We start from the raw sequence: 27,242 nt of genomic DNA on the forward strand, positions 1-27,242 counted from the left end.
TGACATGTACAAACATCCCAAAACACACGCACAAGCACGCACGCGCGCGCGCGCACACACACATATATATAATGACGTATTGAATGCAAATTTAATTTGATGCAGAAAGAAAGAAAGAAAGAAAAAAGAAAGAAAGAAAGAAAGAAAGAAATTATATAACGCAATGACTATATCTTCTATAACTACATTTTCTGTTTTGTTTTATTGTCAAACATAGTTGATAACAAAAAATATTACATTTGTATTTATGATATGACTCCAAAAGTCTAATAGATGCTTTGATTTATTCGGATAAGCTCAAATATTTATACGGAGCATTAATTTATCTTAAAAATGATCTCAATAAACAATGGTGTAACATGCTTAGTGTTTATTCTAGGGTCTACAGCGTCCTCTGCTGTCTGACTTTACCAAATAACATTAAAAAACGCATTCCTGCAAAAGTACACTAAATGCTTACTTAATTTTTTCAAGTTGACTATTGTTTTGCTACCACAAACATTGTGAAATTGTATTAAAGTTAGCCTTGGAAACATAATGTAAAGCTTTACACGTCTTTGATTGACACGGTTCACATAACATGCGCACCGTATCCGGTCCGGCTGCCAAATCTTTCCCCCACGTTTGCTACTCTCGCGGATAACTGAATGAATGTGGCGTGTACGTATTGTTGCGCTTAGATTAACAAAAACGTCGTCTTCAGTTGTCACCAGCAAACCTGTAAGTGTCTCACGGCAGTTACATTCACAGACTAACTGCTGTTCTGTACTTTTCGTGGACTTTACTCGCACAGAACCACGATACATGTCAAGTCAACCCAAGAGAGTCTGCACTGAAAACATGACCGTTAAAAAGATTGGGACACACAACGGCACCTTTCACTGCGACGAGGTCCTGGCTTGTTTCTTCCTCCGTCAGTTACCTGAGTATACGGTGAGTATTACATACAGGTGACAGTGGATGAAAGGGAGATGTTGAGGTTTATTATACCCTCTTATACTGATTTTTGGTTACATCGTCGCTGCTGCAGCTTACGCAGTGAGGCCACAAGAGAATTTTATACCTTCATTCTGAAGTTTATTTATCTATTTGTTTATTTAATCCTACCTATAATGACAACCATGTCATACTATTAGAGACCAAGTGGAGGTGCTGCTGTACAGATAAACAAATCTCCGTTACTGTTGCCACGTAAAATTTAAGAGATAAAGAACCTTTAGACATAATAGTGTATTGGCCAAGTCACTAAAACCTAGTTTGTGTAGATGAAGCCGACACAAACATAACTGGATTAAAAAAGTCAATTTGACACTTGTATGATTATGACAAACGTATAGCCTTATGATAAAACCAAAGAGCACCACAAAACATCTTTTACATCAAACTATTTGAAAAATACCATCACAAGCATAATGGGTCAGCGCAGTTTTTTTAAGCATTACCCACAATGGCCAGATTAAATTAAGTGAATAAACATTGTTACTACTGGCAAACTTGTTCATATGACAGTCAAAACCAAATACCATTAAGTAATAATTAGATTGTTAGGTTATCTTGTAAGATGTTTGTATTAGTAGTATTAGTGCCTCATCAGATAGGGCTACCTTTTTGTAGGGTCAACATGACATGGGTAATCTTAACTGCCATAAACATGCAATATATGTTTCACCTTTTTAGTGCCATGAAATGACAGCATGGGCTTTTATTAGGGTTAGACCTTCTTCAGTCTAATTATGGCTACAATCATATGATGTTTATTTAAAAAAAAAAAACTAAACAAAAAGCATTTGATGCACATTATACATTACATGGGTCTACCTGACAGTTTTTTTTAATTCTATACCTGGTAAAGTATCTGTGATCCTTACTGTTCCTTCCGTAGGACGCTGAGATTGTTCGGACCAGGGACCCAGCACTCTTGGCAGAATGTGATGTTGTTGTGGATGTTGGAGGGGAGTTTAACCCAAAGAGGCATCGCTATGACCATCATCAGAGGTACAAGTCTGATAAAGATCTGTCCAGAAGAAATTATGAGTGTTATACTTTTTTAATTTATTTTAAAAGATTTTTTAAATAATGGGAAATTAAAATAGGGCAGTTAATCTTCTAATGTTCCCGAGCTGCTGTGGTAACTGTTTAGCAGACTTGTTTCAAAATGGTACACTACCTTCTGTTGTTACTCCAGTCCGGTCCAGCAGTTATGTAAGGCGTTGGATGGTTGCTTCCGCGAAGTCCATTAATATATGATAATGGACACCTCGAAGGGCATTATCCCGCTTATACCATGGTCACTTACGAAAGAAAGAAGAAGAAAGAAAAAAATATTAAATCAATTATTATTATGTTAATATTGTTTTTCACCATTAAAATCCTAAGTTATTCACAAGAAACGACTGAGTGGACTATTTGGTTGTGACGCGTTGTCAAGGTAACCAGCTCTGACACAGAACCTACAGCTTGGTCGGTCAGCTGTTGTATTGAACCTGATCAATGAAGGGAAGGGATGATTACTTAACGTTATGTTACCTGACACAAAGTATCCTTTCAGAGGGCGGGTGCAGCTCTTACAGCTTGTGTGTGTCCAGAGGATGATGCGACACTCTTATCTCACTCTTATCATTAAATGTGTATCAAGCAAGTAAGTCTATCCTAAATCGTTTTTATAATATCCACCATTCCCTGTATCAAGCAAGTAAGTAAGGTAATTAAGACAGAAAGACAGGTGACAAACTATTTAAAATTAAATGCAACATTGCCGTTGATCGTGACATTTCATAAAGATACTGGCATGTCCATAGTGGCGTTTGAAGGATGGAGATTTAACGTTTCTGGACTCTGACCATTGCTGGTTGGGACCTTGCGGGATGACAAAATGTTCTCTCCTGGACTAATGGAGCCCAATAAGCCTGCAAGCTGCTTTCCCAGCGATGTTCAGTCACAGACATGATCTGGCGTGCCTCCATATGAGTTTCTGTTGCCATGGTTACCAACTAGCATTTAGCCAGCGCAATAATTTACAACAATAAGGCTATTTGACCGGAACTTCTTTTATAGGTGTCCAATATCACTTTTTAATGGACACCCTACAGCAAATCAGAATCGATTATTCAGTAAAGAGTAAAGAGAGATTAAAGAGTAAAGAATGCTGGTCTGGCAGGCAGACCATCATTTAAGGTGGGCGTGGTTAACACAGAAAAATGTCACTTCTTCATTTCTGCCGATGCAAGATTGAACTGATAACTTTAATTTAAAGCTGATCGAGGTGGTGAGAAAGTAGTAAAATGGGTACAACATGTGGTAAATAAAGTCACAGACACTGCTGCGTGAACAACCCTGCCCTGCCACGGACGCTGTTTCTTGTTAATCATGAAATCACAAGGTCAGTTGTTGAAGAGCAAAAACAAAGAACAAAGTTCTCGCAGAGTATGTAACAAGCTTAAGTGTTGGCACAAAAGATTATCTGTTCTGTGATGGACTGGTGTCTTGTCCAGAGAGTGTACTGTGAACATTATAAAGCAGCTATTAGGATGCATGGATCATTGGATAGACATACTGTATCAGCCTAAAAGCAACTGATGATTTCTCATAGTTCTTGAATACTGCTCAACATTGCCTGCTGAAAGTGACAACTTACAATTGTCTTACAATGATTATGTGTTTTAGTACGGTGATAGACTTTACAGTAACTGGACGTTCTTTCAAATGAAAGATCATTTAACTTTAAATTTAATTGAAAACTTCACTGTGTCAACATTTCAAATTTTGCTACTAAAAAATTCTGTTATTTTGGGAAAACATCTCAAGGATTTTGAATTTGATGTCAGCAAATCAAATCATCTACTTTTGCAAACAGAATTATTGAGCATTTTTGCCTGATGTGGGATTTCAGCTGCTCAACAGTTTTGTTGTATTTTTCAGTTCATAATGGAACATTTTTTTTAAACGCTGAGTGACAGTAAATTAAAGCCTGCCCTGAAACATGTGTCCTTTGGAATGTAACATAAAGTTTCTGAAAAAAAAACTTGTGCACACGTCTAATCATCAGTATGTTAGTCAAACATGTTGCCCATGTCATGTACAACTTAATTTTGATTCATCAGACCACAGAACAGTTTTGTAGTAAGAAAGCCCACAGAAGGCAGCATTTTTTTAGGAATTATTCACATATTTTCACTTCATTGAACGAACTATGTTCACTGACTGTGTTTTAAATTTTTTTTTTCTTTGTTTTAGCCTTTGTAGGCCTTTTCTTTGTTTTTTGATTCTGCCACAGAATCAGTGTTAAACACCCATTCAGTGTTACCTTTTAGTTTTAGACTGGTTACAGAAATTTTCCAAATGATCTACAATGATATTACAATATTGCAATGTAGCAAGTTTGCAGTGAAAATACCTCAAACCCTCCTGAATCAAATCCAAACACAGATATAAAGTCATGTTCCTGACCTGTTTACACTAGCCTAATAGATTGTGAGATCTTCTAGCTGGTGTTTTTGATTGTTGTTGGAGTAAGTTTTAAACACAATTGTACAATTGGCCACTTTGGGGTTAGGGATTTTGACATATAAAGTAGAGACACAGGTGGAACTTAATATTACGAACAGGCTCATTAAATTAAGATGTGCCAGTATGGCACGTCTTTGAGTCAGAGACTGCAATTAATCTCTGCTATTAAACCTGGATATTTTTTGCAGTAACATAATTATAATGTAGAAAGCGTTGACGTCTTGTTATCTTGAGATACTATCATTAGAGATATTTTCATATCTAGTGTCCAGGAATGACAGAGAGAATTTCCTTGTGGCTTTTGTTTTGACATCCTTGAAACACCCTGACACCATAAATCCTGAAGGAACATGCTGCACGTGTTCCTTCATGATTTCTTAATGATTTTCTTCTCTGCTTAATGATCTCATGAAGGTTCTTTCAAATGGTTGCTCTGGAGACATCTCATCATGTTGAGTAATCAGTCTATTCCAGCTTAATGTCCCACTGATAATCAGAAATGGCTTTCATGACCACGATGATAAAGATATGTCAGGGCTCGCCTCCTGGCAGGCGGTTAGTAATAATTAGCACTCCTTCAATTGGACGCCCCCCTGCTGTTGGTTCACGAGGCACATAGGCTGCCACAGCACCATCAGGGGCCACAGGAGAATGTGGCTGTCACTCACATGTGCTGATAGTTTTGATTGAACAAAAGTGGATGCAAGTGAGTTGGATGCTAGAGGAAGTTAGAAGGAGCTGGCAAGACCAATTAGACAGATGAAGTTGACAGCTGCACGGATATAAAACCATGTGCAGTATGTAGGAACAGCATAAAATTAGAGGATTTTTAAGTTTTTCATCATTTTAGGAAATGGACAATCTTTTTTTTTTCATGAGTTTGATAGTACAATTAAGATTTTGTTACCTTTGCAGAGCTGATTACTGCTGGTTCCCTTGTTTGTATTTATTATTGCTGTGCGAAGCAAAGAGAAATGCTGCTACCTGCTTTTAAGTGATACTGCAAGTAAGCATTTAGAGGCTGACTTGTCTCTGCAAAGAAGCAAACGTGTTTTTCCAAAATGTTGAACTGTTTCTTTTACCCACTGAGACCAGATCCAACATGAGTATGAATGTCCCTTTCAGACCGGAAGCAAGCCAGCTGGGACATAAGTGAATTTTATATATTCTTTTCTTCACACACAACAAATTAGAAAAATGTTGATGAACACAAGGGCAAATCACATTTCTCTTTTTTACATGTGCCAAGAAATATTGGTCTTAGTGGAGAATAACAATTCTTTCAAGATTTTCAGTTTGTTTTTTTTTGTTTTTTTCTGGCATTACACAACTTCTGATCCGAGAAACTGTCAAAGATACAGCAAACTTTAATTGTTTTTAAGCAGAGAAGACAAAGTCTGGAAGTATTGGAAGCAGCAGAAATGTTGTCCAAACATTGAATGAAGGAAATAATGCTAAAAATAATAAGAAGTAATAGATTAGATTCAACTGTGATTTGGGCTGTTGTTGCCCACAGTGAGAATACATCACCTGCTACTACTCAGCTGAGAAATAACCAAAAAAAATTTCCTCACTGATGAATGAGCAAAGTAAAATGTATAAATCAGCCATCTTGTTAAAATGCAAGGAAGGATGAAAGACTGGGTTGTGGCACTCACATGCATGTTACTCTGATGTCTCAGTCAAAGATTGTTGAATACAAAGTGCATTATCTTGTGGAAATAGCATAACACTGATGGTTCCCCTGCAAAAACACAAAAAAATTACTCTAATTTGCTCAAGAAACGCAACAAAACTTTGACCCTGCCACTGACATCCCCAGTGACCATCTGCAAGATCTGCCTGAACAAGCCCAGTCCACAGAGGCCTCACCCAACAATCCACAGAACCTAAAGGCTTGTGCTGTAAATGGCCTGGTGTCAGGTGTGAGGGAGATATCATAACACATGAAAGCTGTTCTGGCAGCACAAAGAAGGTTTTGGAAAATATTATGCCGCTGGTTTTAATTTTGTGGCTGATTCATGCATGATGATGACTAAATTGCTTCTAAAAAAAATGAACAAAAAAGTTTTAACAGTAACAGTGATTTCTCACTGACAGTGTCAGTGAATTTTTGTCACATCAGTTGGATATTGTTACCTTTTAAAAACTCTAAAAAGCTAAATTTGTTTTAATATGCTATCTCTCTCCACAAGCCTAATTTCTCGTCATTTCCAGGGACAAGAAGCATGATGCATTTTATCATGCGAGTGCTTGTGTGGATTCATGAAGCATAATTCTGCACACACAGCTAACAATCAATTGGGCCATTTCCTCTTATGATTATAGTGATCAGCATTAAATAAAACAGCTGGTGCAAATATGTACCATATAATTCTTTTTCTTCTTTTTATTCCCTTCCCTTCTTGTTTCTTGCCTGCCAAAATATTCCCAGTCATTTGCCTTCTCTATCTCACTTCTCATCTTGTGTTATAATTGCTGGGAAATGCAGCTACCTTCAATTTTACACAAATAAATCTAATCACTCGTCTTTGGCCAAAGGAATTATGCTCAACATTTCCCATTTCAGTGAGAGATTTTCCTCTTTTCATTCACTCCCATATCCATAGCCAATTAGCCCTTTAATGGCTGTGATTACCCCCCACTTCCCTGGCTTGTCACTCATTCATTTGACAGTCTGTATCGGCTGTGCTGTAGCCCAAGCATCCTAATTACAACTGAATTAAATGATCAGTGGTGGATCAGTTCTGGAGCCCACTCAACTCATCACGTGTGGCAAAGACAATGAGACAAGAAACCTTCTTTTGCGTTGTGCTCATGCCTGCAGACACGCCTGAGAAAAGGAATATTAATGAGTGCTTCAATATTGATATTTAAACACACAGAGTAATGCTTAAGATATAATTAAATGTAGCATTTTATTGTTGGGGTCAGTTATTGGGGGAAAAATTATTGAAGCACTTAAAGAACAAATATCTAACGTTTTATTGTCCAGACCCTGACTTTAGAAGTGACTGATGAATATTATTATCCTGTAGATTATGTAGTTTTTTCAGCTCTAATTAATAATAAAAGCTGTTAAAGGAGGAGGAAAGTGCTAGAAATCCTAAATAACTAACTAACTAAATAAATAAATAAAGTCTATTTTGGTCAAAAAGTGATTAAATGGTTGATTAATTCCCAGAGCAGTTACAGATGAAAATGACTAAATGTTGTAGCTCTGTCATGAGGTATTTTTAGACTGGGGTGTAATTAGTGTGATTGTTTTAGTTGGTTATGGATAGATATTTTACCTTGTTCATCATATTTACAACTTTTTGGGTTTATGGATGTGTTAGTTAATTTAGAGACAATTTATTTATGCATCCAAAATGCCAACAACCTGGCAGCTGGCAGCCTCTGTAATGATCTGATTTACTGATGTGCTCTAAACATAAAGTCTTCAAATTTTAGGCTGTTGGCTACACAGAAGAAAGCTTCTTAAGTTGCCTCCTTGGACTTTTCATTGCTAGACATTTCTGTCTGCACTACATATTCGAACAACTGATAATGAAAGTGGTAATAACTCAAATGTATTGAACATGTAATTTTGACATGCAGCTCGTGGATGAGGAATGCTGTCTGTTTTAAATGATCTCTTTCTGTCTTGCTGTCAGAGTCATGAAAAGCTATTTATGGGTTTGTTGCATTCATCTAACAGGTTGTCTTCTTCCTCACCAGGTCTTTCACAGAGAGCTTTAACAGCCTGTGTCCAGAAAAACCGTGGGTGACTAAGCTCAGCTCTGCCGGTCTGGTCTACTTACACTTTGGTCGTCAGCTGCTGGCTCAGCTGACACAGCTGAAGGAGGATGACAGGCAGCTGGAGGTGCTTTATGACAAGGTGAATGGGGGGAGTTTTGTGAAGGGTCATTAGATACTGATAAGATTGCAAAAGCAAAATTTAAGCAGGTCTCATATGTGTAAATGCTTGGGCAAAGAAGCTATCATTAACCTTCCTCCACCCCCCAAAAAGAAAACATAAATAAATAAATACAAAAATAAAATAAAGGAAATGTTTAAGAAATGCAGAATATTTCTACAGTTTAATTTCTTAGGATTTGTCTGCATCAGACAGTTGGTAGTAGTGTGATGATTAACACTGTTTTTAAGGACAGCTCAGCCAAAAGGAAGCCTTGGCATGACTTTTAAGCCAGTCAAACCTTAAGTCAAGTCAACATAAATATGAGCGCTGTTAACTCATATAATCTTTGGCTGTTTGATGTGTCAGTTTGTTTAAAGCCCCGAGTAATCCTTTTACACAGAGCTTGGGCCTTTTTTTCCCCAGTTTTTGCATGTTTTGTCCTCAGCCAGATCAGTCAAACTGAAGCTCGATGTTTGCCCCAAAGCTTCCTTCCACTTGCAAGCTTGACAAATGTCAGCTCTTTGGTGATTGACCTTCTGATTTACTGAGAAGTTGACCCTTTAGCTTTAAATATGCAGTTGCTTTTTATGTTTCTCATTCTTCTTGTATTTATTCATACTGTAATTTCAGTATACTTACGTCCCCTTTTAGTTCACCTGTCCCTAAGAAACTGACTTTATGTTAGAAATTAGTATGAACAGTCATTACAGGTTCTTAATTACTACTGAAATGTTTATCTTTCTATTGCTTGCAGCTGTATGAGAACTTTGTGGAAGAAGTGGATGCTGTAGACAATGGCATCTCACAGTATGATGGGGAGGCTCGATACGCCGTCTCCTCCACGCTGAGCGCACGTGTCTCACATCTAAATCCTCCCTGGAACAGCAAGAGTCATGATACTGAGGTGTGTACATGTACTATTTACCAACACATACAAAAGCACATAGATTGCTCCTAATGTGTAAGAATCTGTGGTATAGGATTACTGAATTTATTATTTATTTATTTGTTTTTATTGCATTTATAGTTGCTAGTTATCAATGTTAGGATCTGTACAGTATGACTCATCTTGTCCTCATGAACAGTCTGAATGATTGAGTACATCAAGTGCTGTAAATGTAATCACTAGATTAAGATAAGAGTATGAAGCACCATGTCAGAGTGCCACTTACACAAGCTTAAGTCCAAGCACTGATGCAAATATTCTTTTTTTTTTTGTTGTTCCCAGGACGAAAACCTAAGCATATATACAATATCCAAATTTCTTACTTTTTATTAATAGATTTTTTCAATTAATATTAAGGATTTATGTATTCTCAGTTATTATTACACCACCCAAAGCTCATTTGTTGCCACTGCAAGGCATAATGAAACCAAAAGATAACAGCTAAACTTACCATCCTTAAGATTTTAATTCTGAATAATTAGCAGCTAAATTAGGTTTTGCTAAAAACCTAATTTATTTTTTGTAAGGAAAAAATATGCCTGTCTAAATTGCCGGAGGCCCATGTTGATGTCAAGACATTGCTCTGGAAGTCTTTTTGTCAAGTCTCTTCTATAAAACTCGAACATACAGAGCTACTGTCATAAAACTAAAATTAGATGTATTCTATTAAACTGCTTTAAAAACTCAGACAAATGGCATTTATCATCTTTATGAAATCTGGCTTGAGCTGCCAAGAGGTCTTTCTATTTTTACACTTTTATATTTGGCAACTTTTCCACACAGGGGGCGCTGCATAAAAGAAACCTCATCTAATCGTCACACCTAATGAACAAGCTGTATTGAAGTAAAGAGGGTTGTGTCTAACAAAACAGATGCAGTATAATCAGTGTCAGAGGGTTAGGTACAAAAACCAGCAGTTCAGAAACAACATTTGTGCCTTTATGTCTCATTGTTGCAGATTGGGAACTCCTTCAGGGAAAAAACACATGTTTTTGGCACTTTCATGAGAGCCCTGCAGCCCACCATTTATTGCAGATTTCCATTTTTGTTAACTATGGAAACATGTTTTCCATTGTTGGGGATCTCAGGGGACTATTTTTTTTGTTTCCTTTATTAATATGATTTTTTCACCCACATCTCAGCTTATGTGATTGTTATTCATGCCTCGCCACGTTCCTCCAATTTCCACACCAACTAATGCTTCAGGCAAGCCATCTATGAGCTATAGAAACTGAGACTGATTTATGGGAGGCTGACCTGTTGAACTTTCAACAGTGGCTTTTTGTAATAATTGAAAAAGTGAATGGATTTTCATCTCCTCCACCCATGACTGTTAAAACCCTGGGCCACTCAGCCTCCTCATTCAGATGCATACAGATTAGACTTCCACACAATGTATTTTGTGTAGATGTGTTTGTGCCTTTATTTCTCTTTATTTTAACATCTCAAGCGTTCTCTGTCTTGCTCTCTTGCGTTTCTGCTCATGATGCCAATAGAGACTGAAGTCTTGCCAGGCTTTTGTGCAAAATATGACAGTTAGCTGATGAAGCGGGGCTTTGAGGATCACTAGGGAGATGGTTAGACAAGACTTTTTCACCTAATTTTTTTCTGGTACCCAGTCTCAGTACACATCAGTTTAGTGGAATTTAGTGACAAAAGACTTAAATGATCAAAAGGATTTTGAGCTGCAAGCGGGTTAGTAAAGTTCAATGAGTTTTTTTTTCTCCCCCCTTTTTTTCCCAAAGTGACATTTGATGTCCAATCAGCTGTCAAATACAGCATTTTTTATTCAGAATATGATATATATATTAAGCATTCTTTCCCTGTATGACTACAAATGCATGTATGTGCTTGTGTTTTGTCACCAGGAAGGTTTCAGTAAGGCTTTGAAGATGGTTGGGGAGGAGTTTCTGGACCGTCTGGATTACTACAAGTCCTCCTGGCTGCCGGCTCGTGTGATTGTGGAGGAAGCTGTCAAGCAGAGACATCAGGTGACTGGACAACGGGCAGTTTTGGTTTTACTATTTTTATCAGCAGTAGTTGGTTTCTTATGTAAACGCTCTTTAAAATACAAAGGCTGTTGTTTATTCCACATGAGGTGAAGGGATTCCGCATAGGTGGGTATTTCCTCCCAACCATGATTTATGCTTCATCTGATAAACTGGAGGGTTTATGATTGGACAGTATCGGACAAAATGGTTATAGAATCCTTTACCAAGCCCTTTTCAGATTTGATATAAATCACATTAAGGGTTTCATCAGTCTTTTACTCTGCAACATTATGGAACTTAGTTTACTTAAATCTTATCCTGCTACCTGTTGATTCACATTTTCTTTTGCAGATTTTGAAAAGCTTCTGAAAAGCTTCAGATTTGCTACATATTGATAATACAAACCTGGCTATTGTTTTCAGTGACCTTCTGTTTGTAAGACAGGTGGCCACACAGAACACAAAACTTTAAAGTTATATGTTGCAGTACCATATAAGTTAATACTAAGCTAAAAACCACACTACATTGTCTTAAACTAAATGCTGATGAATGAGAACAGTTAAAATGTAATCCAACAGAAGCCTCAGCTGCTACTCAGTTCATTTTCTGCTTAGTTTTCTCTGTCATTTGGCTAACATATTGAAAAAACAGCATTATGCTACAAACTATTATTTTAGGGAAAACCATGAAGGAGTAAAGTTTAGACACCTTTGTATTATTTATTTTTTTATTTAGTAATGTAATCTGATTAGAAGCCAGTTTAACCCATCACTGCTGTGCATGCCGTGCTGATATCACTGCAGCTATGTTATGTCACGGTTTCTGGGTTTTGGTGGGTGTTTTGATTGTTTAGGATTTTGGTTTTTGTCATGATTAGTTTGGTCATGTTCTTGGTTTGTAGTTCTTATGTTCATGCTTTAGTTTTCAGTTTTGTCATGCTTGGTTTTCCCTCTTGTGTTCCTGTGGTTTTCTGTTCCTGCCTCGTTAGTTCACCTGGTCTGATTAGTCATCCACTTCACCTGTGTCTTGTTACTCCCTCTGTGTATAAGTACTCCCGGTTTTCAGTCATTCATTGTCAGATCCTCATTTTGTCATGTTTGGTTTTTGTTCTCTGGAGTTTATCCCCGTCGTCTGTGGTTCCCTGTCGTGAGTTCCTGGGTAATAAACCTTTTTACCTGCACCAGTTCTGCCTCCTGCCTGCATTTGGGTCCTCACCTCCACCTCCATTCGTGACAGTAGGATCTGACCACAACTGGACCCAGCAGGTTTGATGGCTTGGTATCAGTTTTACGGTTCTGAGGTTGCTGACTGGTTCCCAACGGTGGAGGAGCCAGACCTGTGGTTTCCTGATCCTCCTCCCACAAGGTCCAGGAGGAGGAGGACGTCCAGGCACCAGGGGCGGCAGCCCATCGAGTACATGACGTCAAATGAACTGGTGGGAATGCTCCTTGGACTGGACACGGAGCCTGAGCCGCTGGAATATCCAGAGTGGTCGCCGTTCTGGGGAACCAGATTGGCGATTAGCCCAAAACCACTGGGGCAGGCCAGGTCTCGGAGGTCGACACCAGCTCCTCGGTCCACGTCTCGAGTGACGCCATCAGCTCCACGGTCACGGGTGTCGTCACGGGCTCCCAGGCCCACGCCTCCAGTTTCACCTCCAGCTCCAGTGGCTCAGCCTGCGGAGGTCCTGTCTGCCCAGCCTGCGGAGAACCTGTCAGCTCAGCCTGCGGAGAACCTGTCAGCTCAGCCTGCGGAGAACCTGTCAGCTCAGCCTGCGGAGAACCTGTCAGCTCAGCCTGCGGAGAACCTGTCTGCGCAGCCTGCGGAGGTCCTGCCTGCTCCCAGGTCTGCTCCAGTGCCCCAGCTCTCCACGCCTGCTCCCAGGTCTGCTCCAGCTCTTCAGCGTCCCACACCTGCTCCGAGGTCCTGCCCTACGCCGCAGCATCCGACGCCAGCCCCGAGGTCCTGCCCTGCGACGCGGCGTCCGACGCCAGCTCCGAGGTCCTGCCCTGCTCTGCAGCGTCCCACGCCGGTGCCCAGGTCCTGCCCTGCTCTTCGGCGTCCCACGCCGGTGCCCAGGTCCTGCCCTGCTCTTCAGCGTCCCACGCCGGTGCCCAGGTCCTGCCCAGCTCTTCGGCGTCCCACGCCGGTGCCCAGGTCCTGCCCGTCTCTTCTGGTCCCAGTTCCTGAGGGGGTCAACGATTGTGACGCTCCTCTTCTGGTCCCTGTCCCTGAGGGGGTCTCCAGTGGTGATGCTTCTCTTCTGATTCCTGTTTCCAAGGGGGTCTCGGGTCGAGACGCCCCTTACCCACTACTGGTGCCCGACCCAGAGCTCCAGTCTGCCCGTCCGCCGCCAGAGCTCCAGTCTGCCCGTCCGCCGCCGGAGATCCAGTCTGCCCGTCCGCCGCCGGAGATCCAGTCTGCCCGTCCGCCGCCGGAGATCCAGTCTGCCCGTCCGCCGCCGGAGCGCCAGTCCAAGCCTGCCCGTCCTCCAGAGCGCCAGTCCAAGCCTGCCCGTCTGCCTGGAAACCTGTCTGTGCGTCCTCTGGGTCGTCCTCTGGAGGTTCTGCCCCGGTTCGTCCGGCCTCCTGACCGGAGCCTGCTGTCTGCACGGCCTCCGGGTCGTCCTCCGGAGGTTCTGCCCCGGTCCGTCCGGCCCCCTGGCCGGCCGCCTGAACTGATCCTGCTGTCTGCACGGCCTCCGGGCCGTCCACCGGAGGTTCTGCCCCGGTCCGTCCGGCCCCCCGGCCGGCCTCCTGACCTAATCCTGCCGTCTGTTCTGCCTCCAGGTGGCTCCCCCTGAACTTTGTCCTGGGGCCTGTCTTGTTTTGGTCGGTCCCTCCTCCGGGCCCCCTCCGCCCACCCTGGGTGGCCTGCTTGGGGTTTTTCTCTTGTGGACTTTGTTGGGCCGTCTGGTATCCGGCCCTTGAGGGGGGGGTTCTGTCACGGTTTCTGGGTTTTGGTGGGTGTTTTGATTGTTTAGGATTTTGGTTTTTGTCATGATTAGTTTGGTCATGTTCTTGGTTTGTAGTTCTTATGTTCATGCTTTAGTTTTCAGTTTTGTCATGCTTGGTTTTCCCTCTTGTGTTCCTGTGGTTTTCTGTTCCTGCCTCGTTAGTTCACCTGGTCTGATTAGTCATCCACTTCACCTGTGTCTTGTTACTCCCTCTGTGTATAAGTACTCCCGGTTTTCAGTCATTCATTGTCAGATCCTCATTTTGTCATGTTTGGTTTTTGTTCTCTGGAGTTTATCCCCGTCGTCTGTGGTTCCCTGTCGTGAGTTCCTGGGTAATAAACCTTTTTACCTGCACCAGTTCTGCCTCCTGCCTGCATTTGGGTCCTCACCTCCACCTCCATTCGTGACATGTTAAACTTTTTTAGTTTTTTGGATGTGGCAAGTATGCTACCAGGTGTAAGCTTGTAAAACTGCTGTTGAAACATGTTACCAGGGTCCTCATTCAAATATGACCGACATGCTCTATTGCTGTCTAATCAATACAAAGCAGTGCATGTCTGAAAGGGGTTTAAGTTGTGAATTTGTGGTTGCAGCTTATTGTTTCGAGCCAATCAGCACTCTATACACATTTTGGGTTTAGGTCTTAGATGTGTCTTTGTAAATGTCTTGTTTACATAGTCTGGTGTTAAAAATGGTCTTGTTTGTTGTAAATATAATCGTGTTTTGTTATTTTGAAGACCACTTCTCCCTCTACCTAAAAAGGCCTTGAATTTATTAAAAATTTTATTCTTAATCCGTCCTGCCTGTCAAATGGAGATTAAATAAAGGTAAAATAAAAACACCTGTTAGCAATGGTGGCTTCTGAAGATGCTAGCTTAAATTCTGCTATATTATTAGTCATGGCAGACTGAAAGAATAGCGAAGAATGACACTGGAGGCTTTTCCTGGTGGAGATAATGTTTTCACTATTCTCCAGATTACTTTGTTTGGAATTTGGCTTCAGTTTGTTGATTTGATTAGTTAGAAATAGCCAAATAGAGTTTGATAAACCAACGATTACTCCGGTCACCTGCCAATTTCCTGCCTTTTTCCAGATACTTCCACAATGGCTTGTTAGATGGCTTTCTTAATTTCTGTTAGAAACACTATTATGTTCATATTTTCAAAAAATGATAAAATTATAGAGAAATGTTTTTGTTTGGCTTCTACAGTTAAAAGTTTCCTTGATATATGTGTGTATTCTCTGTTCTTTGCGTTTCCAGGTCGATCCCAGTGGGGAGGTGGTGTTGTTCTCTCAAGGTGGGTGTCCCTGGAAGGAGCACTTGTTTGCCTTGGAAAAGGAACTTCAGGTGGAGACCCCTATCAAGTTTGTCCTTTACCCAGACCAGAATGGACAGTGGCGGGTCCAGTGTGTCCCTGCTGGACTCAACACCTTTCAGAACAGGTGGGTTTTTTTTTTTTTTTAAATTAAGAATTGTAATAAAAGAGCCACAAATACAACTTTCTACAACATGTAATTTTCTTAAGTTGTTATAAAGGCACATTTTAAGGCTGTTTCTGCATTACAGAGTACATGTTAATGAATGCCTTGCAGGTGCTACCTTTAGGAATCAAGCGTGCAACTCTTGCGGTCAGAGTTTTGTGACACTGATAAATATGTAGGAACTTTCCCTAAACAATAGTGTTTTGACAATGGAAAATACATTGACAGGCACACCCACATTTTTCTCATGTGTTGAATTGTGTTGTGCTCTGGTGGCAGAGATTAACCCTGGCATATGATTTAACTTTCATGCTTACTGGACCATTTGACAGCCAGTCGTGAAGAGTGGACGTGCTATCCAGTGAGACAATAAGCTCTTACAAGGATAGAAATACGTGTTTGATAAATGAAGGCAATACTTTAGTCAATGCTGCAGCTTTGCTCTCACAAAGCTCTCTTAGGAGCTAAAAAGATGTAAACACAACTAACACCTCGATAAAGCCACCTGAGTCCTTTTTTCCATGCACACCCCTCTCACTCAGGTGTTTCTTATTTGTCGTCCTGCTCTTAATTAAACCCACTGCTTCAAATAAAGCTAGCAGACATGTTGCCTATTTGACAGACGCTTTTATTTACAGCTTATTCTTGCATGCTCGAGGATTTCATGAATATTAATGAATGTGCAATTCATGCTTTGTTGAACAATAGTCCCATCTATGAAATTTACATAGGACACCATTATCAATTCACATGCTTCTCATGCTATGAATGTTATTTAGATCTCTAAAAGTATCATTCGATTTTGAAATGGCAGGAATGATCACATTAAAAGGTTTTAATGTACGGATTTGATAAGATTAAGCATAAATTAATATTTTCTATGCAAAAGAAGAAATTATAATTATCAGTTTTTAGCTTGAATCTCTTTCTTGGAGTGATGAAAACAAAACTGAAAGCTGATATGTCAGACCTACATTTCAGCAGACAACTAAACAGTTACAAATTCATCTAAGTACCTTAAGTTAAAAAGTAGCATGAAGCAATAAAAAGCAGGATTGCATTATTAAAACCTCTTTCTATTAGTATATAATTGCTTTTCTAAATTGTGTTTTATTACTTTAGATTGAAGCATTGACACCATCAGCCAGTGGTTAGAGTTAATAACACTGCTCATCTCAGTACAAGACAATGTTCTTTTGGGAAAAGCTGCACTCTGATATTAATCTGGAGATTACTTTGACACTTTGCACCTACCTATATGTATTTGGAGACCTGTCACACACCCTCTCCATGAAGCAATGGCACTCCTTCACAATAGCATCCTTTCACCTTCAGTTGAGTAATATTACAGTAAGATGCTCAACCCTAAGATTAGAAAGCTGTGCATTTTACTCAGTAGTATCCACTTTCAACAGCAAAACAGCTCAGTTGTGAGCTGAGAAAGGTTGTGTGTCTGAGGTGGTGGTCAGCAATAAAGGGACTGTGTACTCACACGATTTGTCTTCACACTGTACACCCCAGACCTCCAATACAACTCTGAGTCCTGTCATCTGCAGAAGTACTTTGATGATTCTACAGTTTTGGGGTGTATCAGTGACGGACAAGAAGCTGCATCAAAATGTTGCATATCTTCTATAAATTTGCTGTGGAAAGTTATTTTATTGAGTTTTATTATTTTTATTTAACAAAGAATGAAATTTTCCATATGGGATAAAAATAGTAATTTTTCATTTCATTAATTTAATTTAGGTATGTTCATGTTTGAAACGTTGTTACTTATTTAGTAAGAGTATTTTATTAATTTTTTTTTATATACAAATAAAGATAACATGTGCTTCACAATTCATACAAAGAGATAAAAATAACAAAATAAGACAGTAAACATAAAAGACATTCCTCACTATAAGCCTACAAAAATGAGGATAAAATGTATAAAATCAGTACTATTACTCCCTTTATTATTACATTTGTGCATTCTCCTTCTTTTTAAACATGTAATTATTACATTCCTGCTCAACAGGCTGGCATTGTAAATCACATTCGCACGTCTCTTTTCTCCATACCATGCACACCAGCCCCCTGTAGCTAGAAGCATTTTTACATGTCTTAGCAGTAATGAGTTCTTGAATCTTCAATCCTACAACTCCAGTGTGTCACTTATGCTTAGAAAACCTAATTTGCATTCTTGCTTAGTAGCACTGCATTTTGAGTGAAGACAATACAAAGTCCTGAGTGAATTTGTCAGATTAACACGTTACATGTGCTACTTACGTCTGGAGGGGAATTTTTCACCTGGAGAGTCCAACCCACAATGCTGCTTTAATAATCTCGTCAGTGTACTCACCGAAACTCAGCAGCTGTGCTATTGTCAAATTGTTGCCTTGAATCTTTTAAGATGCCTCACATTATTAAAAAATATGAACAATATTTTCTGCATTTACCCTGGCTCTCTGGTTGAAGTATCTGTCTTTATAGCTGCTTGATGCCTTTCAGTGTTTTCTGTGCACCACCACTGCTGTATATGTCTTAGTACCATGCGTAGCATGTGTATGATTAATAAAACACATTTCAATTTGATCTTTCATCAGAAACTGTCAGAGCAGAACCTATTAAACTTCTATTCTTGAATTCTTTTAGCCGGCTTGTTGTTGGTTAAAATAATAAACTCACCGGTAACAGATTTTATCAGCAGTAGTTAATTAAAGTTAATTGTGTAAAAGCTGAAATGAAAATTTTATCTATCTGCTTTCTGCAGCTGGTCTCTGCACTCGGTCAAAGACTGTTTGTGAATAAAATGACAAAAACACATTTTAACGCAGCTGCACAGCCAGGAATGTGTTCTTGTAGTTTATCTGAGAAATTTAATTAGCATTTCATATTTAATGCTGCTTATCGTGTTTTTAAGTTGGAAGTCTGAGAAAATTAATTTGGTTTCAATATGAACTGTAGTGTTCAGGCAGCACAGAGCGGTAAGACATTTTTATTTATTTATTTATTTAATTTTTTATGTCCTTTATCAGTTAAAGGTAAACCTCATAAGACCTGATAAGACTGATCCGGATTCATTAAGTAGGTATGTAAAAATGACAGCAGATAAAGCTGTGAAGAATGAGAGAGGAAAAGGTTATTAGTGTTGCCTGTGTATTATCTAATGAAGTTGGTGACTCGACTGTTTTTGTGTCCACTTGGGTCCCAGTCCTGGTAGTATGACTAATAGCAAACTTAATATATTTTACTTTGTCCTTATTTTCCATCACACTGACCTCACTCATGTACATAACTACTGAAATATATATTTGTTATAGAATCTCTATTGCAGGTACCTGTCATATAGTTCTGTAACAAGTAACAAATGGGCCTTTTGTCATGATGAAGGTAGATTCTATATTATTGTCAGACATCCTCTGTCTTATGTTAAAATTCCCTAAAAAGCACACCATACAGTCACTTTTTTTTAAATCCTTGAAAATTCACCACCTGACCTGTAACAATCAATAATATTGAATAGAATTTTATTTATTTTTACATGGAAAGGTACATGTTACGTTACATACACTGCTCAGCAAAAATAAAGGGAACACATAATCATTATCATGTAACTCAAAGCCAGGCACACTTCTGGGATATCAGCTTGTCCAGTTAAGAAGTAACACTGATTGTGAATCACTTTTACGTGCTGTTGTACAAATGGAACAGACAACAGGTGGAAATGAGAGAAAACTAGTAAGACAACCCCTGTTTGGAAATGGTCCTGCAGGTGGTGGCCACAGACGATTTCCCTGTCTTCCTCTTTTCTGTCTGATTTTTTTGGTCATGTTTGCATTTTGCCAGTGCCCTCACCACTTGAGGTAACATGAGGTGGTGTCTGCAACCCACAGATGTTGCTCAGGTAGTGCAGCTCATCCAGAATGACACACCAGTGCATACTGTGGCAAGGTTTGCAGTGTCTCCGAGCACAGTGTCAAGAGCATGGAGGAGATATCAGGTAACAGGCCAGTATACCAGGAGATGTGCAGGGGGCTGTGGGAGCACAGCAAACCAGCAGCAGGACTGCTATCTTCTCTGTACAAGAAAGAACAGGAGGAACACCACAAAGTGACTTCCAGCAGGCACTAATGTGGATGTTTCTGCTCAAACTGTCAGAAGCAGACTCCATGATGTGAGGGCCCAATCTCCATAAGTGGGGCCTGTCTTCACAGCCCAATACCGTGCGGCCTGATTGGCATTCGCCAAAGAACACCAGGATTGGCAGATTGGCCGTTGGTGCCCTGCGATCTTCACGGCTGAGCACAGGTTCACATTGAGCATGTGACAGACTTGAGAGTCTGGAGACTTTGTGGAAAACATTCTGCTTTAGCAGCGGTTTAGCAGTGGATCACTGATGGTCTGGGGAGTCATATCCTTGGATGGCCGCACAGACCTCCATGTACTAGCCAGAGGTACCCTGACTACCATTATGTACTCAGACGAGATCCTCAGGCCCTTTTTCAGATGATATGCTCTGCAGTGGAACCTGGATTCCTTCTGATGCATGGCTCGACCTCATGTGGCTGAAGTGTGTCAGCAGTTCCTGCATTATGAAGGCATTGATGCTATGGACTGGCCTGCTCATTTATCAGACCTGAATCCAATCCAGCACCTCTGAGACATCATATCTTGATCCATTCACCGCCACCACATTGCACCACAGACTATCCAGGGATTGATTGATGCACTGATCCAGGTCTGGGAGAAGATCCCATAGGAGAACATCCATTGTGTCAACAGGAGCATGTCCAGACTTTGTAGGGAGTGAACCTCGTTTTGAATTGCCTTGAAGAATTTGCAAGACACAGGAAGAAAGTAGAATAGCTAAATGATTCATTCCTCGTATGACTTGTGGGTGCTGTGTTAGTTACCATCTATTTTCACCACTTTCTATGAACTCTCTTTTCTCCAACTTTCCAATTTGCATTTTTTTTCTTTCTTTGCTTTGTATGCCTAACATTTCTGCCTCTGACCTTCTCATTTCATTACTTTCCCCTTCTATCTCGCTGTCTCTCAAACAGTCCTAGTTTCTTTCATTCTTCAACTGTTCTTCATCCTCTCCCTCATCTGCCCCTATCTCACCTTCCACCCTTTTCTCATCTCATCCCTCCACAAGACTTTTTTTCCACACTGCAGAATCCCATCGGGCGGCAGCACATTTCAATAACAAACGCAGGCATCTGTTTATGGTCACGGAGCACCTCAAAGATCTCATTTAATGCAAGTGTGCGGGTTGATGTGGAGCTAAATGAGAACAATGGCCTGTGATGGACATAAAAAAACAAAAACAAAACAAACAAAAAAAAAAAAAAAAACATATCTCCAGATGGCGCTTTCTCTGGGTGGCCTGCATCTTCCCAGTAGGCTTCTGCCAGCTCTGCAAAAGGGGAGTTGTTATCGCCCGTGTCCCTGCTACTGCACCTGGGGGAAAAGAGGTCTATTTTTATCTGCGTCACATTGCTAAGGAAATGTGAGCTGGTAGAAGGAAGAAAGGAGTGAAATCATTCCTTATTCGTAGACCTGAACCAGAAATGTATGACTTTATTGGTTATCTTTATTGGCCCTGTTTAGGTGCTGAAACTGATGTTGGTCCTCTGAATTTTTTATAGTATTTTTTCTCTCATTTTCCTCTGACTATTTTTAGTTATAGTTTGGCAAATATCAAAAAGCAGTGCCTTATATTTGTTGCAGCTGCCTGCCACCAGATAACTTTTCACACAGCCATTATAGTGGGGGGTGAAAAAATTGGAACTTATAGTTAGGAAATTATTCATCACAATAATTTAATGTAATTTTCCTTTGGAAATAGTAAAATTATTCAGATTCTTCCATTTTTTATTTCTCTGTTGGTTTGGCTTTTTGTTTTTGAAATATATATATATATATATATATATATATATATATATATATATATATATATATATATATATATATATATATATATATATATATATATATATATATATATATATATATATATAATTTGTTATATTTAGCTGTGTTTCAAAACATATTGAAGTTCCAATTATAAAATAAATGTTGTGTTGATGTGTAGACTCTCAGCTTTAATTTTAGGGAATTCACATGAACATTGGAGGGGTTTTGGAATTACAGCTCTGATATGCAGAATCTTCTTTTTCAGGAGCTTAAAAATAACTGTACAAACATAAAAATAAGAGAAATGTTAGACTTTGTTGCTTTGAGAATCCCACCTGACGTTTGAAGGTCATGGACATCACTAGAGGGGTTTCTTTTGTTTGTGATGCTTTTTCAGGCCTTTCCCGCAGCTGTCTTTAGTTTTTCTTTGTTTGAGGGTTTTTGTGCCTTTTAGTTTAATTTTCAGTAAAGGAAATGCAGCTCAATCATGTTGGATCCAGGCGTTTGTTTAGATCATAGCAGAATATTCCATCGCTTACCTTCAGAAGCTGTCAGTATATTTTGGGTTGTTGACCTTCTGAACTGTGAAGCTCTGTGCTGCAACTTGGTGTCATTAGACTAAATGTGAGCAGACGGTTTAACCCTCCAACTCCATGTTACTTAAAAACAACACAGTTGACTAAAGTGTGTTACACAAATAAGAGCAAAAAAAAACAATATATTAAAATCTAATTAAATAAGTAATAAAAAGAAAACAGTAAAAGCCAACATCTCAAGCTAAATTAAAACTGAATTAAAGAGAGAATTTTTTTTTTAAGACCCTCGCCTGTTCACTTCAGAATGTATCCATCTCTGTCACATCATCAATAAAGACCAGTGACACATGGAAGTGACATTATGCACGCTCATGCCATCACATGACTTCTGGGTTTTTAGCAGATGATGCTTCATGTTCCAGCTTTAAGCCTTTTTTTGTGTTTTTTTTCTCCCATCATTGTAGTACAGATTAATCTTGGTTTTATCTATCCAAATAATACTGCCCCAGAACTGCTCTGGCGTTTAACATGCTTAAAGCCTAATCCATTATTTAGAGGCTTTGAATAGTTTGTATTTTGTTGAAAACCCTTTCTAGTTGCTGTTGTGAAATCTGGTCATTATAACAAATTCAGTTATGTGTTTATCCTCCTCCTGGAAAGAACTCTTCACTTGGCCAGATGTGAAGGAGTTTCTCTCAGTTACTGAAAGGCTTAAGCAGTCATGCATCACTGTTAACTTCTGTGAAAGTCCAGACCTTTTTATGTTGGAGAAACAGCCCACGTATGTTCATTTATGTTTAAGTCCCTAAAAGATGGGTCCTATACATAAAACTGCTGTAATCTAGGTAGTCTTTTTCACTCAAATTATGATTATAACTAGAGTATGTTCAGGTAAATATAATACATTCTAAAAATGTATGGCCAAATATATGGAGCTAATTGTTTTATATTTAATTTTTTTTTTTTTCTTTTTTTTTTTTTTTTTTTCTTTACCACCTTGGAGAAATATGCTGTCTAGTTCTGCATGTAATTAATTACATGCAATTTTCAAATAACAAAGAACTTAATCTCCTGTTTCCAGTATACGAACATGAAAGTGACATGATAACAATAATAATGATAATTTATTTAGCACTTCTTTCCGTTACCTTAGTTAGGATCCTGAAGGGCTCTTTTTCTATGAGACATCAGTAGCTAATTGTGGTCTCATTTGTAGAATGGTCATCTAGAATGTGAAGTTCCTGATCTGCCATAACAACAGCAGCCCCTCCCACTCCTTCCCTGATTACCTGCTCTATTGACCTTTCCTCTGAGCTTGTTTTCCAAACATACTGTGAAACGATCGATTGGTTAATTCTTTACAGGGATTTGCCAAGCACCTCACTCCAGGTTGTCATATGACAGTCTAAATAGGTCAGAGACTGTAAAGACCTGAGATAATATCATAAAGATTAATCGCATGTTTTGGTGAACATGCATGCATTTTAACCGAACTGCAGATTGTTTTTTTGGGTTCTAGTGGCCTTTGATAAACAGTAGCTTGACAGGAAAGGGGGTCAGAGAGAGCCAGGGTCGGCACACAGCAAAGGGCCCCAGACCAGGATTCAAACCTGGGCCGGCTGTGAAGAGCAGCTGTAGCCTGGTGTATGGAGCTCAACCAGTTGAGCTAAACACAGTCCCATGTTCATTGTATTTCAAAAGGAACCAGGATGTCTGAGATGCAGAACTGTCGAAATCAAGAACAAGACTATTTTTCACCTGAAACGGTACCCTTGTTTTTCAGAGCTCTATAACTCACTACATATTTGACAAAGAGAAAACAAATTTTGGATTTGATTTAATTTCTTTTAAACTAAATCACTAGCTGTAGGTGCATTTAAGCAGCTTTAAAAACATCTAAAACCCATATCAGAGGCAATTAAAGTAAAAGAGGTGAGGAATATGTGACAACAAATTAAATCAGAGCAGTGGTTCTAAAACTTTTCTACGGAGCTGACTTGTATTGCTCTATTTGCTGGTGCTGATGGTCATGGTACTCGGTGCAATGGTCTGTGCTGCTTGCTTTTGAAAATGGTATCTCATGCTTTTCTGGTCACTGAATTTGAAAAGAGGAGAACCATCCAAGGTTTTCTGCTGTGTACAAATAAGGAAATTTATTTTAAAAGTCTCTTTTAAAAGAAAATGTGCTTAGGACTCAGTAACTAAATATGGTCTTTATTATTTTTCAGGTTTTCATGATTTTTCATTATTTATTGAGTATAAACTGATTGAATATGATTTAATAGTTTCCTGGATCTTAGTGACAAAGTCACTCTGCTTCTTTATTGCAAAGTGTAAAGTTTGTTTTTCATTTCATAAACAGTAAACAAACCCAATTTCCACACTGACAACCTCCTGCCAGCTGATTTATAATGTTTTTGCTTGAAAAGTGACTCAGTGTTTCAGTTATCAGCTAAAATTGTCTACTTGTTTTCCATCAATCATCTTATTCTTGCAGCTTTATTTTTGATTCAGCTTCTGAACTTTCTTGTTTTTTATTTAATTTTCATTTAAACAATTTTTATTTCTTTATTTACATGAATTTTTGGTTGCAGACTTTGTTTTCTTAGAGCTGTCTTTGTGCCCATGCAAACATAGTGTGTTTTGCAAAAATAATATGTCAACAGGAAGTGAGCTGCTGACCACGTTGTGTCCATCTGTCAGCCAACTTACCCTTCTGTCTCCTGTCCCAGGCTGTCGCTTCCGGAAGAGTGGCGCGGTGTACGAGATGAGGCACTGTCGGAGCTCAGTGGGATTACGGGCTGCATCTTCGTCCATGCCGGGGGTTTTATTGGCGGGAACAAGACCCAGGAAGGAGCCCTGGAGATGGCCCGGAGGACCCTGCAGGCTGCTGCCCAATCCCCGACAAACGGAAGCAGCTGACCGCTTTAAGAAGACAACAGATTGTTTGATCTGTCAACCAGTGTTGATAGATAATAGCAAAAATGAATCTGTTTGTTTGTTATCATGCAGATTACATTGCAGCCAGGTTGATATTGTTTTGTTATGTGGTGCAAGATGGGGGATGGAATGAAAATGGTAACCAAATAAGATCAGAGCAGTCTCTGCTTTGCATTGACTCATACTGGATCATAATGTTGGCTCATATGTCTTTTCTCTACCAGTCTTTGTTACTGTGAATCTATTTCAGTTTTAATTGGCAATAGAAGTTTATAGTTTCAAGGCATTTTGGTCTTTTGAAATCAGTACAGTGTTAAATCTAGCAATAAACTCCATGTTTTTCCTACTTCACTTGCTCGTCTTGTTTTTCATTTAGTCGAATTAATAAGGTGCCATCTGACAGACCATCTCCATCATCTTCAAAGTCTGTGACTACCATTGCCTTACCTTTCAGTGGTTGATTATATAGACACCTGGACATTGGTTCCTCCTTTCATTTCCAGCATTGCTGGCATTAACCACACTACAACAAAGAGATACAGAGGCTACTTCCGCTGGCTCCAAGATCAAAGCATCAATAATGAGTCCTGATTAATTCAAAGAAATTAAAATTCCAAACGCCACAAAGAGGTGCTCCTTGTGGCAGCCGGTGTTGTGACAAGGTTACAAGCACAGTCAATTTCCCAGTAATAAAGTCACGGGGATGTGCCTTGAATTCTCTCATTAATATTCACAATTTTATTCCCCCAAGCGCTACCTGTTACTCTTCCCCCATTGCGAGTTCCATGAAGCTGACCTCCTGCTGCTCTTGCTGTATATAACATATTGCTTTAATTTCATTGCAGTGGATTTTATTTTTCCCATCAGTGCTGCTGTCATTGTGAAAATGTCACTGTGGGGGGGGATTTTGTCACGTGATGTCCATGGTATTCTGCTTCATAGTGTTTAGTGGTGCAGGCTGTTGATTAATCATATGGTCATTATAATGTATTTTTTGGCATTCTGCATATTCTGGTTATGTTTTTTCCCCTCTTGACTGAACAAAGTGGTTCTTTGTTGTCTGACTGAAACTGGCTTTTAAATGCAAATATTAGATGCCAAAGATTTAGTAGATAATGAATGTTCATAACAACACAGCTGATAATATGCCATCTAATCTATATATGGTCTCAATTTTAGACCCAGTAATTATTGTTTTCCTTTTAACTGAGAGTACACTGGCTATTTTTAATAGCTTTGGCAATTTACTTCACTTACATCTTCTGTGTTTTATTCTGCCTTTGTCTCACATATTTTAGTTATATTACTCTGCTCTCTCCTGTACTGGACCACAGCCAAAGTCCCAATCCAATCTATACTCTGTTGTGACAGCCTTTCATAGTCACATGGTCCATATGGTAATTGCTGCCTACTAATACTGTATTGTTTGTGGCGATGCAGAAGATAACCGTTTTTCACAGTTACCTCACTGAATGAATGAGGGTAGAACAGAGTTACATTCATCACAATGGTGTAACTGGAGATGCCCTGAGAAAAACATCAATCTGATAGGAGGAAAAACTGACTTGAAGCCAAACGTATTGATTTTAGTTTCCAGTCACCACTCTACCCTTGCATGCACATCTGAAGCTTATTCATAAGCAAGTGCACTTGCTTGATTAGGATATTACTAGATGCTTTCTTTTCTTTTATTTGAGTGTCCTCACAAGCCCTTTTTGTTTATTTCAGGTTGTGCTTTTGTTTTCTGCAGCGAGAACTAAGCTGCACTACCTACAAAGCAAAAAAAGAAAACAGCAGGGAGGATTTTTCCCAGCTGCACTGAAGTTTCTAATTACACAGCAACAGATCAAACCTTTGAGTTTGTCCTTGATGACACACAAGACGACTCCAGACCTGGCTAGCACCAGTTAGCCATGCCATGGAAGAGGCAGCTGAAAGCCTCAGGAGAACACCTACCCCCAGCCTGACTTGTTAATGGATTCAACACATAACGACTGGCAGCTTAGTTACAATACTGCAATTTTTTTTTTAATCTTGGAATTTCTTGCTCTATCAGGAATACTCGTAAGAACATGTATA

General features: G+C 39.4%; 1 protein-coding gene across 1 annotated transcript; it reads left to right on the top strand.

The window, feature by feature from the left end:
- The first annotated feature begins 605 nt into the window (after positions 1–605).
- On the top strand, positions 606–25,509 carry myg1 (myg1 exonuclease). Its single transcript, XM_041981362.1, has 7 exons — positions 606–933; positions 1,883–1,995; positions 8,227–8,386; positions 9,162–9,311; positions 11,222–11,344; positions 15,563–15,744; positions 24,956–25,509. The coding sequence occupies exons 1-7, from the start codon at positions 652–654 to the stop codon at positions 25,143–25,145; spliced, it is 1,200 nt and encodes a 399-aa protein (XP_041837296.1). The 5' UTR covers positions 606–651; the 3' UTR covers positions 25,146–25,509.
- Positions 25,510–27,242: the final 1,733 nt, after the last annotated feature.

Source organism: Melanotaenia boesemani, chromosome 3 (assembly GCF_017639745.1).
Source record: "Melanotaenia boesemani isolate fMelBoe1 chromosome 3, fMelBoe1.pri, whole genome shotgun sequence".
In the NCBI taxonomy this organism is placed as follows: Eukaryota; Metazoa; Chordata; class Actinopteri; order Atheriniformes; family Melanotaeniidae; genus Melanotaenia; species Melanotaenia boesemani.